General features: G+C 38.6%; 1 protein-coding gene across 1 annotated transcript in view; it reads left to right on the forward strand.

The window, feature by feature from the left end:
* Positions 1-307: 307 nt before the first annotated feature.
* Positions 308-15,532, forward strand: part of PHLDB2 (pleckstrin homology like domain family B member 2) — a 246,362-nt gene continuing 231,137 nt past the window's right edge. Inside the window, exon 1 of the mRNA XM_090276411.1 lies at positions 308-486. Within this exon, the coding sequence (XP_090132537.1) occupies positions 334-486 (153 nt within the window). The 5' untranslated portion in view covers positions 308-333. The remainder of the gene's footprint in view (positions 487-15,532) is intronic.

Genomic DNA, 15,532 nt, shown 5'->3' on the forward strand with positions numbered 1-15,532 from the left:
AGGGATTTTCTTTCTGTATATACTTGTCTACTTTACAGACCCAACTGCAAGGAAATTGCTTTTCTGGATAGTCAGTAGCTAACAGACCCTGCTCTTTGCCTCCCACAGTTCTGCTCTCTATTTTTGTTACCAAGATCTCTGTTCAGATTTGAGCAGGTTTAAGAGCCTGGCCTGGTGTGCAATGATTGGCCAGACCAGGCAGCTGAGACCAGCACAGCCTCCCTCCTTCACATCTGTCAACATACCTGCCTGCAAGCAAGTTACTACCCGTGACCACTATCTGCAGGAACCAGAACAAGCAGGAAAGAAAACTGAGGAGAACACCTCAATTTTATGGAAAAAATTAGGGGAAAGGTAGAAACCCAATGTAGATGCTTCTTCCCAACATCCCAAACTCTTCAGCAAGGTTTGGAACAATCGTGGGGTACCACAGCTAAGATAAGAAGGAAGCTGAGAAGAGACTCTCAGTTGAATTCAGCAGTCAAGGTAGGTGATCTGTCTGGTCACAGGCCTTTCTCTTAAGAGCACAAACAAGCATTTTGCCCAGCCTTGTAGTCAGAGTGTCTGATGATGGTTTACGGAGGGAGACATGTTAGATGTGGATGAGTGTTGGGAGAATTCGATCATTTGTCCAGAACATGTCCTGGAAGTGGGCTGTATTTTCCTTGCATCTCTCTCCTTTGAAAATTGTTCCTCTACAAAATTATTTTTCAAAAATTTGGGAAGTTTTTAATCTTTCATTATTAAAAAATTGTATTTGTGATTTATTGAAATTCTTCTATCATTTGAGTTCTGCAAATGTGGCTTTATTCCAGAATTTTGCTTATATGAATTCTTGTCTCTCTCAAGATATACCAGAGAGGATACTTTATATATAATTCTGAGGAACATGCTGTTCCTGCAGAGGGCTGTCAGCCTAAAATGACAAGATCTCCCAGGCAAGCATGTGCATTTATCTGCTTTGGAACCTAGGGAGTTAAAAGTCTTAAAATTGCTGGAGCAGAATCAAGCCTGTTTACCTAAGCTTATCAGCCGGGCAGCAGGTCAATCATTTACTGAAGCAGGGCTATTTCCTACCTTTGATGCAAGACCACTAAAGCCCTTGCCTGTCTCTCTATAGAATAGACACAGCAACGTAGAATTTACCCTTCTCTGACGCAATAGCCCATATTCTTTTCTGAGCAAAGTGCGGTTTTATCTGAGGAATGCCACAGGAATCTTTCCATCTTCACAATAAACAAACATAAGCAAGACTCACGCACAGACTGGATACCTAATATCACATCAGGCATAAGAGCTTGCGACTTTAGGGGAGCTTTCTCTACCATTGGAGGTCTATAAAAAAAGATGTTATTAAGTGATCTTTGAGGAGGAAAAAGATTAAGTACTCACCAAAAACATGGGTTTTCCTTCAAGTCTACACATTATGGAAATAAGTTATTTTTAATGAACATGATCCACTCTTCTTTAGGTCTGAATATAATTCCTCTTGAAATGTCATGTCACCATATACACTTGTCAGGTCTATGCAATAGTTTCTGGCTCTTTCAATTATTAGAAGCCTGGTGGTTGAGAAGTCCTATTTTTTTTAACCCTCTTAGGGAGGGGCTTGGTCCATGTATTACACAAGGTAATGTTTGACACTACTTTTGTCAGTCATTTATAAAACTGAAGTGAATCCACTTTGGAGAGGTTTGTGGCTGGAATTTGTGTGTGGCTCAGGCATTAACTAGAAGCAGAGTTGAGACCACCGCAGAGTGAGTCAGAGGCACAAACCCCATGTGAGATGTTGAGTGAGTTTGCCGCTGACTCCCAGAAATGTGCTGGTGAATTACGGAAAACTGGTAGATTTCTTTGAGGATAAGAAGTCCTGCCTGGCCAGTTTCTTAAAAATGTTTGTAGATAATGCAAGTGATGGAGGTGGTTTTGAAGAGGGGGAAGGGGGTCAGGGCATTCAAATACATTGGCCAGAGTTGCCCCCAATGTTGTAGGCTGCCTTAGGGGCAGACACTCAGGTCGTACCTGTTCTTTCTGTGCAGCATCTGGCTCAAGACCAAAACACTGGGGACCCCTGAGGGTGTATTCAGTTTTTCTTCCCATTTAATGAAAACTGGATATTCAGTGGGAGAGGGAGAAATTATATTTGAGTTCAACTAGCAAGTTAGAAACCAGAAGTTAATTAATTTGCCCAAGTTTGCAGTTAGAGGCTGAGCCAAGATTCTACTCAACTTGGCCTCACTCTCAACTTATTGCTGTTCCCATGCAGTCACGGGGTTAAGCACATGCAGAAGCATAAATTGGGGTGGGGGTTCCCTGAGGAAAACAACGCTGACTAACAAAGTAAGAGGTTCTCCACTGGCCCTTGGATGTGCCACACCCAGGCCGGCTGGGCACCACTATCACAAAAAGACAGGCATTGGACTAGACTTGACATTCTCTGAGAGGAGGCACAGGGAAGGACGGGTGGGGAAAAATGGGAAGTATTTCTAGTGCAGGCAGTCACTGGAGTCTTCCTAATAATTAGGCATATTTTCTAAGTAAACCCAGGCAATTCTCAGGCTAGATCTCTGCCTCTATATCCCAAAGACTCAAATCTATGAGCCCAACTAAAGTACACCTGAACTACTTCCAGGGAAAGAAATGACACCATCCCAGTCCTTATCTGGGAACTCACGAATTTAATTGTTATCTTCTTTCACCTCAGCTAATATCCACTCATCTAAATCCAAGGGATTTGGGCAGAAGAAGGTTTAAAGCAAGAGGAACCATCAACATACTATTGTATCATGATTTCCAGTGCCTGAAACCCAAAGAGACCCATTTTAGCTTAGACTCCAAATGGCTTGTTGGTGTCATCTAAGAGGTGAATGAGTAATGCACAGAAACAAGCCTTCCTCTGTTCCCCGCCCCCAGTTTCACTCTTGATCCAGTGCATCCTAAAAATCCCATTAGCTGTCTGGCAGAAATTTCAAAGCAGTCACAATTCCTGAGCACTTACAAAATCAAGATAAAGAAATGTCATCATGAAATATAGTTAGCTAAACATTTTTGAACAGATGGTTTCTTTTTTTTCACTGACCTGCCTCATACATACCTGAGAGTGTGACAGCAAAGCCATTACAAAGAGGGATTGCATCACCAAGTCCACTGAGTCCCCTTTTCTAAAGCTGCTGACCCTGCCTGACCCTTACCCACAGGCTATCCTTTTTAGGATAAGGAGAAGAAAAAAAAATGAAGCTGAAATACAAAGACTCATAGCAACATTTTACCTTTATCCAGTGCTTGTTATGATTAGGAAATGAACTACTGTCTTTTTACCTACATTTTTTTTTTTCATTTAATTCCTAGAACAATTTTATGCAACTCGCCCAAATCACAGAGCTAGTAAGTAGAGGTGAAATTTGATTTGGAGTCCGCTGGGCTCCAAAGCCCACATTCTTTGGCACTCTGTTCTGGGAAAAATTACCAGCCAACAGTATCTATATTGTTTGTATTCTAATGTAAAAGAGTAAGGAGTCCTTTCTAAATTATTTGCTTGGATCCTCAAAGTATATATTTATTACCTCCTCTGCAGGTGTTTTTGATCCTGTACAAATATAAGACTCAACCACACAGTAATTTTTATCTCCTCCAAGAAAGTTACCACAAAACACATGTACACACAAGCGCACACACACTCATACATGCACACACATGCACACAATAACAATTACCATTAGATTAGTGTTTTGATCCCTTTCTGAAGCTGTGAGGGAAAATTGTTCTTGTCTTCTGATTTATAAACATTGTTTTGTTTGTTTGTTTGATTGATTTTAATGTACCACAGAAACAAATATAATATTATGCCAGAATTTTTTTACAAGTTTATTTTTGCTGTCAAATCTCTTTGAGAAAGCTAGCTACTCCAAAACTTTCCTGTATGATTTTATTTAATCTTTATAACAACCCTAAAATGAATGGGGAGTGTCATTTTCAGGTGGTATCTTTTCAGATAAAAACCCTGAGACTCAATAAAGGTGAGTGCCCTTCTCAACATCACTCAGCTAACCAGTCCCATAGGTCTTGGGACTCCAAATTCTTTGCTCTTTTTTTCTAACACCCAAGTAGTTCTCTGGATTCCTAGACTTGAGAACTGTAGGAATGGGGCACACAAACTACTTTCAAAAATTAAAAATGCCAGATGTCTACACAGCCTGTTCTCAGGCTACAGAGACCCACTCAAATATTAATTGTTTTGTTTCAGGCTAGTATTCTATCAGGTTAGTGTGGGTAATGTTATTCTAACTTTTTTCATTGAGTAATGAAAATGAAGACACTAATTTTTACTTAATAAAATCTGCTTTAAAGGAAAAACACCTTTCAAACCCATGTGCCCATGAGCTAAGTAAGACATCAAAGGAATTCTTGCTGGGTGGAAAATAAGAAACCACAATCCTCTAACATGTTACATGCCTGTGTGACGGGATACATGGGCTGGCATTAAAGAGACCCCTGGAGTACCTGGAGAGATACAAACACTCTCTTGGTTAACTCTATAACCAAAGAGATGTCTTGTGGGTCAAGCAGTTGCCAAATGGTAGGACACCTAAGGAAGTCCTCCTGCATATTGGGAATCCATCATGGGTGTAGGCCCAATCGCTGTAGAAACCGACTGAAGTTACAGTGGGGATTCTTGTGCACTATGAATTCCATTTCAGTCCTAAAATGCTCTGCCGAGTGCTGGGCCCTGCATCAGCTGTGCATCTAGAGGGCATTAAGTGTTCTCTTACTCATAATGCTTTACTGGGAAGTGCTCCTGGCTAGCTGCCTGAATTTCCATCCCATGTGACATTCTTGTTGTCTGCATCCTTACTTTGGGGTTAGTGTGCACCTTTATCGCACAGTTTTGTCCCCATTTCTGTGAACTCAGGAGAACCCATCAGCTTTGGGCAATGAGCACCCAGAGAGAAAGAAACTTGTTCCGCTGCCCCACACCAAACTGCAAATCGTTCCCCTTCTCTCTACAGTTCCAAGGTCAAGTTTCCCATAGGAGCAGTTAAGGAACTGAAGGTCACAAAAAACTGGCAATTTACTGTGCCTTGGAGGGGTTCCCAGAAAGCAAAATGAAAATGAACTTGTTTTTACATAAGACCTCTGAGTTTGGAGAGTAGTATTCAAACAGTCTGCATCTGCAGTTTCACTGTGCACTTAGGTAACCCCCACAAAGCTTAGTAATTTTTTTATAAAGCCAAAACAATATAAAGAATACTTCCTGCAGAGAACTCTAGACAAATCTTCTTTTGTCAATGCTAAACTGATGTTTTCAAGGTTTCATTTTTTAAGATAAGTCTTGTATAGTGCAGTCAGCTGGAACTCTTCTATATTTTTGTGTAATGATGGCTTTCATTCATGGATCCTGCCACAATCTTATTAGATTTTACAAGGTAAGAGCCTGAAAACTTACAGTTAGTATGTGAGCACATTGCAAGAGAAGAAAAAATCGAGAGGCCAACCAGAGATGTCGCGGTAAATGAGCAGGTGAGAGGCTTCTCTATGACCCAAGGAAAACCAACACCTCTATCAGATTCTACCAATGCTAGGGAGATGTACCTTCGAGTTCAAATATATTTACAGTACTCCATAAAATTTAGCTCTACTTCCAAGAAGGAATCTTGATAAAGGTAAGATCCAATGGCTAGACTTCCCCAAACCTGACTTCTCTACCAAAATTCATCTCATTTGTTTCACTCTGAAAAATGGAAAGGACCCTGATAAGAAGTATCGTTATAAAATGTAGTTGTGTTGGTAACTTGCAGTCCAGCAGACAGAATATAAAGCATAGCCCAAAACAGGCAGCCTAGTCCTGACTCTGCCATTGCCTTGGTCTGTGAGTTGGTGCCAATTTCTAAAATTCTTGGTGGTGACTCAGTTTCAAGAAAGAATGCATCCTCACTGTGAATAACCACATTCATGTATGGGTCATCCTCAGTTCTGCAATAGTCACCTACTCTTTCCCAGAAACATATTAGACACTATTTTTTGAAACAAGATTAAATAATCTTGAAGGTTTTAAGTCTACCATGTGAACTAATTCAGTCTCCTTAGAGTCCCGTTAGAGTCCCGTGTGCGTGTGTGTGTGTGTGTGTGTGTGTGTGCTTTTAATTATTTATATAATACCCTGAAGATTATAAGTTCTAACTAAATATTCATGGGTGCTAATAAACTGGTAATTGACTGTAAATTTAGTATAGAAAGTATTTTTAAAATAGCCAGGGGTGACTAAAGAACTCAAAGCCTTGACCTGTGGTGCAGAAGAAAGGGACTTGGGGGTTCCTTGCTCTTCGGCCGTTGGTCACAGAATGGCACAGCAGACGGGAGAGCACAGTTTTGTTAACCGCATGCCAACCACATAGCAAACACCGAGCAAATCACTTCAGCTACCCTGGCCTCAATTTTCTCTCTTTCAAAATGGAGACTAGGCTTCTTTATCATTCTTAAGTTCTACTCTAGTTTTAATCATCTGTCTTCTGTGGAAAACTAGAAAAGTTAAGATTAGAAAATTTTTTAAAAAATTAAACACAGAAATGGTTTTTATCTTCGGAGCCATCATCCCTATCTCTCAGGCAAATGAACCTGGGGGAGTAAAACAGTGTTAAAGAGATCTCAGAAATGGAACCTTGAAGCGGTTATAAACTGGACGTGCTGCACGTCAATCTTTTCTAGAGAAGATCTAGGGAAAACACAGGGAGCCACATCAGAGTTTCCTCAGCCAGCTGCGGTCCTGGCACCAACACTCAGCTTGGCCACACCTGTGTTTCACTGATTCGAGCTCCAGCTAGCAGGCAGTCATGACTATTATCCTCCCTTATAAATAAACAGAGGCTCTTAGAGGTGACGTGACTTGCCCAAGGTTACAGAAACATGGCAGTGAGTCAGATGAAACAATGTGTGTTTGGCAGGGCAGTGGGGGGTTGGGGGGGTTTCAGTGACATAAACAAAAGGGAGAATGAGGGACAGATCTGCACTTCCTCTGAAGTTCACACATTGGTCAAGGACTGTGGAGGAGCTTTAAGTTTGTTTTGGACCCTGAGAGCACCTCTGTCTCCCTGCTTCTCCCTAAGCCCCCTCAGCTGCCCCACCCAGGGTTACTCACCCAGGTTGTTACTAATTGATTGCCTATTCTCCTGTCCCTTCTTGTAAGCTTCATGAAAGGCTATTTGTAATGAAGAGAAGGCACAAGGAGAAAGTAAAATGCATCAGTCAAGGAGTTCCCTGAGGCCCTGAACTGAAAGGGCAGTTGTCTTTGATTCCCCTGACTTCCCTCTTATATTCTGCAGAAATGAATGGGCATCAGGATGACTGACAGAATTACAATTTAAAAAAAATTTTTTATTGTTCACCTCTGGGGTTATTTCACTCCTCTCTGATCTACTTCTCCCAGAAAAAGGAAAGAATAATGCTAACTCACTGTGTATGAAAGACAGCAGCCCGGCAATACCGTTCAAAAGAACGGTGTTTGTGTGTGCAATGCACAGAAATAATTTTAGTATGAGAAAGGCATTTGATTAATTTTTTTTTTTAAATCTCTGGTCTGGACTATTTCTGAATGTGAGTTACATAAAATCTAGGCACTTGTTTAATTTATTAAATTAATTTAGCAAATATCTGTCCAAATCACAGACCTTAAAGACATCCATTGATAGTATACCCCCTTTTCTAAAACTGCTACAACACACTTTGATCATTTTTAGAAAAGGCAAACTACAAGAACCTTTGACATGTAAAAATTTCTTTTGATATGTCTAAATAAATCTCAGGATCAGTTAATTATACTGAATTTCAGATGTCTTCAAGTAACTCATGGCATGCTAAATTTTATATCCCATTACCATCTTGTTTTACATGATCTTATCTGTAAGAATAACCAATGAATTTTGAGTAAACTGATCAATGGATACCATGGCCTAGGCATTATTTGGTTACATTATGAGTTTATCCCAGTCTCCAAACACACTTTTTTCTTCTATTCTGTAGCTACCCACTCTGACCATGTATAGTTATGTTTAATCTTTTGCTGTTCTCCTAAGGAGATTATCTGAGAATCACCATTTCCCTCTTTGAACCACTATCTGATATGCCTCCAACTGGGATACTATTATTTTTCACATGCATTTATATCAGAAGCTATTAATTTCCACTTTCCCTATTAATTTCCACTTTCCCCAAGCCAAGGTCATAACAGCAAGTTGGAATGAAGCATACAAGTTGAAAGGGCAAGTTTAGTAGCTTTCAAATGAACATGGTTGGAAATCCTTCTTAAGTTAGCTTAGGTAAATATTTAGTGTGTAAGTGAAAACTTTCACCTCTTAAACAATTCCCATTTCCTGAAGTTGGGTCAAAAGATTGTTGAACGTCAAAAGGACCAACTTTTATACTGGTTTCATTTTTTTCATCCACTGGAAGAAAAAGTATATGTAAAAGTAAACTAGAATAGATTTGACTGCATAAATACCTAAAACTTCTTTTACCAATACTATAAAGAAAGCTAAAAATAGAAATAGTGATCTTGGAAAGTATATTTGCAACATAAATAACATGGAAAATATTAGTATCCATAAAGAGTACTTAAAAATTCATACCAGCTAAAAGCAATACCCTAGGAGGAAGTTGGGCAGAAAACAAACTGATGATTCACAAAAGAAGAAAGTTACATGACCTATAATTAAATGAAAAGCTGTTTGGCCACAGTAAAAGTAAAAGCAGCTTTAAACAGTGAGATAACACTTCATTTTTTTTACTTTTCAATTATAATTTTCATTCAATATTATTTTGCATTTCAGGTGCACAGCATAGTGGTTAGATAATCATATACTTTACAAAGTGTTACCACCACCCTCCTATTTCCAGTACCCACCTGGCACCATACATAGTTATTACAATATTACTGACTATATTCCCTTTGCTGCACTCTACATCCCCATTACTAATTTGTAACTACTGATTTGTACTTCTTAATCCCTTCACCTTTTTCACATAACTAGCAACCAATAGTCTGATCCTTGTTGAGATGAATTTGCTTCCATTTTGTTTGTTAGTTTGTTTGTTTTGATCTTTAGATTCCGTGATAAGTGAAATGATATGATATTTTTCTTTCTCTGTCTGACTTATTTCACTTGACATAATACCCTCTAGTTCCATTCATGCTGTTGCAAATGGCAAGATTTCATTCTTTTTTATAACTGGGTAATATTGCATTGTATATATGTGCCACCTCTTCTTTATCCATTCATCTATTGATAAGCACTTGGATTGCTTTCATTTCTTGGCTCTTGTAAATAATGCTGCAATGAACAGAGAGTTTGGGGTTTCTTGAAATAGTGTTTGGGGTTTCTTCAAACATGGACCCAGAAGTGGACTCACTGAGTCATAATGCAGTTCCATGTTTAATTTCTTGAGGAACCTCCATACAGTTTTCCGGCTGCATCAATCTGCATTCCCACCAACTGTGCATGAGAGTTCCCTTTTCACCACGTCCTCACCAACATCTGTAGTTTACTGATTTATTGACAATAGCCATTTTGACTGGTATAAGGTAATATCTCATTGTGGTTTTAATTTGTAGTTCTCTAATGATTAGTGACATTGAGCATCTTTGCATATGTATATTGGCCGTGCCTATGGCCTCTTTAGATAAGTGTTGATACAGGTCCTCTGTCCATTTTCCAGCTGGATTGTTTGGGGTGTTTTTTATGTTGAATTGTATGAGTTCTTTATAAATTTTGGATATCAACCCCTTATTGGATATATCATTGGTGAATGTGTTCTCCTATTCAACAGGTTGTCTTTTCGTTTTGTTGATGGTTGCCTTTACTGTGAAAAATAAATAATTGTAGTATGATGTAGTCCCATTTGTTTATTTTTTTTCTTTGGTTTCCCTTGACCCCCCAAAAAATAACAGGAAAAATATTGCTAAGTGGAATGTCAAAGAGTTTACTGCCTATATTTTCTTCTAGGAGTTTTATGATTTTGAGTCTTACATTTAAGTCTTTAAACCACTTTGGGCTTATTCTAGTATATGGTCTAGTTTCGGTTTCTTTTTTTTTTTTCTTCCTTCCTTTCCTTTCTTCCTTCCTCCCTCCCTTCCTTCCTTCCTTCCTTCCTTCCTTCCTTCCTTCCTTTCTTTCTTTCTTTCTTTCTTTCTTTCTCTCTCTCTCTCTCTCTCTCTCTTTCTTTCTTTCTTTCTTTCCTTCTTCTTTTTCATGTATCTGCCCAATTTTGCCAACATGATTTGTTGAAAAAACTGTCCTTTGTAAAAAGTATATTTTATTGATTATGCTGTTACAGTTGTCCAAATTTTTTCCCCTTTGCACCCTTCTGCCTGGTACCTCCCTTCCCTCCAGCAATCCCACCCCCCTTTAGTTCATGTCCATAGATTCTGCATGTAAGTTTTTTGGCTTCTCCTTTTACTTTACTATTCTTAATGTTCCCATCTATTTCATACCTACCAGTTATACTTCTTGATCCCTTTTCCCCCATTTCCCAACCCCACTGATAACCCTCTATATGTTCTCCATATCTATGGTTCTGTTTCTGTTCAAGTTGTTTGCTTTGTTTATTTTTTTCTTTTTTAGATTCATTTGTTGATAGTTGTGAGTTTGTTGTCATTTTAATGTTCATAGTGTTGATCTTTTTCTTAAATGAGTCCTTTTGACATTTCACATACTAAGGGCTTGGTGCTGATGAAATCCTTTAGCTTTACCTTATCTGTGAAGCACTTTATCTGCCCTTCCAATCTAAATGATACTTTTGCTGGACAGAATAATCTTGGCTGTAGGTCCTTGCTTTTCATCACATTGAATATTTCTTGCCAGTTCCTTCTTGCCTGCAAAGTTTCTTTTGAGAAATTAGCTGACAGCCTGATGGGAATTCCTTTGTAGGTCTCTTCTCTTGCTGCTTTTAAGATTCTCTGTTTATCTTTAACCTTTAACTTTTTAATTATGATGTGTTTTGGTGTGGTCCTCTTTGGGTCTAGCTTGTTTGAGACTCTCTGTGCTTCCTGGACTTGTATGTCTATTTCCTTGGCTAAATTTGGAAAGTTTTTCTTCATTATTTTTTCACATAAGCTTACAATTTCTTGCTCTTCCTCTCTCCTTCTGGCACCCCTATGATTCGGCTGTTTGCACATTTAAAATTGTCCCAGAGGTTCATAACCTTCTTTTCATTTTTTTCAATTCTTGTTTCTTCATTCTATACTGGTTGACTGTTTGTTTCTTCCTTATGTTCCAAATTATTGATTTGAACCCTGGCTTCCCTCCCTTCACCTTTGATTTCCTGTGGATTTTTCTTCATTTCATTTAGTATAGCTTTCATTTCTTCTCTTATGCATTTACAGTACTCAATCATTTCTGTAAGCATTGTTATCACCAGTGTTTTGAACTCTGCATCTGTTAGGTTGGATGTCTCCTCCTTGCTTAGTTCTCCCCCTGGAGCCTTGATCTGCACTCTCTTTCAAGCCATACTTCTCTGGCTCCTCAACTTCTCAGCCTCCTGTGTTTGCCTCTATCTCTTAGGTAGAGCTATCGCACCTGTTCTGTTGTAAGGGGCAGAGTCTTAGGTACTCGTCAGTGCTGGGCAACTCATTTCACTGTATTGTGGGGCTGTATGTGGGGGAGGGGTCAGAGAGGGAGCAATGCTACTTGCTCAGCACTAGCCCCTTTTTCAGTCACTTCACCCGCTTCCCATATGCAACTGGTGCCCCTCTAGCTATTGCTCTGGAGGGTGATTCCCAGAGTGGGTATGTTTGCAGATGTCCTAGGACCATGGGGGCCCTCTAAATGGACTCTCCTAAGAGACCAGTAGTTACTCCCACTGCCCCAACCCCCACTGATTTTCACAGCCAGAAGCAATGAGACTTTATTTTCCCAGTGCTGATACTGTGAGATGTGCAGTCTGGCCTGAGACTGGGATCACTCCCTACATGTCCCTCCCAGCTTTTATAATGTGACTCCTCTTTCCACAGGCCAGTCACAATCACTGCCTTACCACCACCACTGCCTGCCACACCACAACCTCCTTGCCCCAGCTCCCCAGTTCCACCCCTCTTACCCATCAGGATGAGTATTACTTTTTTACAGCTTCGTTGGACTTCCATGAAGTTTGATTTTCTCGTAGTTCTGGTTGTTTTTTGTTTTGAAGTAGATGCAATCCTTCTTATGGTTGTGAAAGGAGACAAATTGTGTCTACCTACACCTTCATTTTGGCCAGAATTCTGAAGAAACCGTCTTTACCCCATTTTATGTGTTTGCCTATTTGTCATATATTAATTGACCATATAGACATGGGTTTATTTCCGGGCTCTCTAGTCTGTTCCATTTATCTATGTGTCTGTTTTTATCTCAGTACCAGGCTGTTTTGACTACTACAGCTTTGTAGTATAGTTTGATATCAGGTAGCATAATACCTCCAACTTTGTTATTCTTTCTTAAGATTGTCATGGCTATTTGGGGATTTTATGGTTTTATATAAGTTTTAGGATTATTTGTTCTAGTTCTGTGAAAAATACTAGTTATTTTGATAGAAATTACATTAACTCTATTAATTGCTTTGGGTAGTATAAACATTTTGATGATGTTAAGTCTTCCTACTCATGAACACGATATATACTTCCATTATTTGTATCTTTTTTCATATATTTCTTTAGTGTCATATAATTTTATGAGTACAGGTCTTTTACAACCTAGAAATGGGTTTTCTAAGTCAAAAGTTACCCACAATAAAACATTTTAATATAATTTGACAAACTGCCCTAAGAAGTTGTAGAAATTTATGCTTCCATCATTACAGTGTGTGAAAGTGCCTGTCCCTCATATTCAAACCAATATCTCCTGTAACTTAATTTTTGCCAATTTCAGAAACTGCATTTTCCAGAATGTCCTCCCACATGGTTTTGAATTAGAGCCTGGATATCTAATTTAGAAGGTAGAAGAGAAGAGGTCATTATTTTCCAGAATAATGGGAACAGATTCGGGCAGATGCACTGGCAGTGGGGCAGCTGAGGTCAGAAGCAGATTCACGGTGTACATCTAGAGAACCATGCACATTGAGGTGGCAGACTGAGCTAGTCAGTGAGTTTAAGAAAATTTCACTCCTCCTACCTTTCCAATGCTTATTCCATGTATTAAAACACTTCCTACTGAGAATATACAGAAAGGCTTTTATTTTGCTGACCAAATTCAAGCTAATATGGGCTCCAAACATTGAGACCCAGTTCAAGAAGTACCATATCTAACCAACAGATATCTCAGAAAATTGAAAGGAAAAAATTATCAAAAAAAATCTTAGCTCTCAAAAGTCATAATGTTTAGATTGAAAGGGCTCATTTCCAGTCAATTAAAAAAGAAAAACAAGTAGGTAATACAATATTTTAGAATGCCACAGACTAAAAGAACATAAGAAATTTTAGAGTGAAGAAAAGGAATCTACAAAGAATGTAAATTAAACTGGCTTCTGACTTTTCATCAATATCACTGTATGATGTTAGAAGATATTGGGAAAATGCCTTCAAAGACCAGAAGAGATATAACTTCAATGGAGAATTCTATACCCAGCCAACCTATAAATTAAGGGTTAGAGCAAAGCACAGACATTTTCTGGTAGGTAAAAACTCCAAAATTTTAACTGCTATGAATGACTTTTTAAACAAGAACAAAATCATAGCTCAGTTGGTAAACTTCCTGCAGAAAGCAAGATGATGATATATAATCATTTTAAGACTGTGAGTTTTATTTCCATAAGCATTTAAAAATAAATAGCATAACCCTGGCCAGGTGCTTCGGTTGGTTGGAACATTGTCCTGTGCACAGACAGTTGTGGGTCTGATTTCTGGTCAGGAAAGGTATCTAGGTTGCAGGTTTAATCCTTGGAAGGGTACTGGAGGCCAACCAATAAATATTTCTCACATCTCTGTCTCTCTCTCTGTCTCTCTCTCTGTCTCTCTCTCTCTCTCTCTCTTCATCCCTCTCTCAATCTCTCACTCTCCCTCCCTCCCCCTCATCTCTCTCTAAAATCAATAAACATATCCTCTGGTGAGTATTTTAAAAATATATCTAGCATAGCAATCTTTTACATTCATGTATATTATTTAGAACATAAGTATCGGAAGTATTTAGGTATAAAAAGAAACAGAAGAGATAGTTGTGAATATGGCAAGATTGTGAATATAGTACATGAATGACTGAAGTTTGGGAAATACTTTGCAAAAGTAAATGATTTTATATATATTCTATTCCAAATACATTTACATTTCAAAAGAGACTTGAAGGACACTGCAGAGCTAAAAGCAAAAACTCATCAACCACAGCAATGCCAGGGCAGAGGAGCCCAGGACTGTTATTTGGTGACCCACCCCTGAGAACAGCAGAGTTGCCTTTGCTTAGACTCCATGTTCATCACACCCCCTACCTACCCCCAAGAGAAGCCTCTGTTTTGGCCTCCCAGGAAGCCTCTCCTACAGGGAAGAGAATGTGAGGACCACTTGAACTGAATATTATCATTTGCCTACAAGTTCTATTTCTCATTATAAAGTAATACATTTAGCAATTTGACTTAGGCACCAATACTTTTTTTACTTCTTCCTATTTTCCTCTTTTATTTTTTTTCATCTTGTAGGATTGTATCTTTCTGTGTAATCTCAAATCTTATTTGAAGTGAGGAGTTTACCTACATAATATTAGTGACACTAACCTCAGTTTCTTGTGAGATGTACAGCTCCCAGTGCCTGGTCACTTGTAGGCATGCTGGCACACTGGAGTTTCTAGTTCTAAAGATCTGGAATTAACCTTGGTGTTTTAGTCAGCAAGCATTTATGGTTCCACAAACAAGCACTAACTCTGACTCTTTTAGCAGAAAGGGAATTTATCGGATGGCTGCAAAAGCTAGAGAGAAACACTCCTAAATAAATTTGAACATGGCTGGTGAGTCTTTGCTGTTCAATTGTACTGGGACATAACTTTCAGATTACATGTGAGCATTTTTTCATTTAAAAACATCCATTTTGAGGAGAAGTTCAAAGAGACTGAATGTTCTAATGTAATTAACCATCAGCAATGTAAGATGCCTACTTCATGAATTCTTGATAGAGATTCTAAATTGTGATAATGCAAAACCACTGAAGTGCTTAATTCAAGATTCAAATAAATGTCCCTGTTAAATTCTGGCAAAAAAAAAAAAATTCTGTGGAGAAACAAAGACATCTGTATGAACTATTATGTAGGTACATATTTTTAAAAAGTAATATCAACTGTTAGTTGATATTCTTTGCACTAAATCATATTTGTAAGCAAGATTATTATGTTTTATTGGATCTGACTTTACAAAGCCCTATTACAATAACATTTCCCATGTTTGTTTTAGTCTCCTTTACATTTACAACATCCTGGAGGGTAGTGGTATTAAGTTTAATTTGTCAACCTACATTTAATTTTACAAGAATCCAGATCAAACTGCTGTGTAAACAAGAATGGCTTTGCAGAGGCTTTTTGGTGATCAGGTTGGA

The sequence above is a fragment of the Furipterus horrens genome, unplaced genomic scaffold (genome assembly GCF_987537825.1).
Source record: "Furipterus horrens unplaced genomic scaffold, mFurHor1.1.pri manual_scaffold_1, whole genome shotgun sequence".
Classification (NCBI taxonomy): Eukaryota; Metazoa; Chordata; class Mammalia; order Chiroptera; family Furipteridae; genus Furipterus; species Furipterus horrens.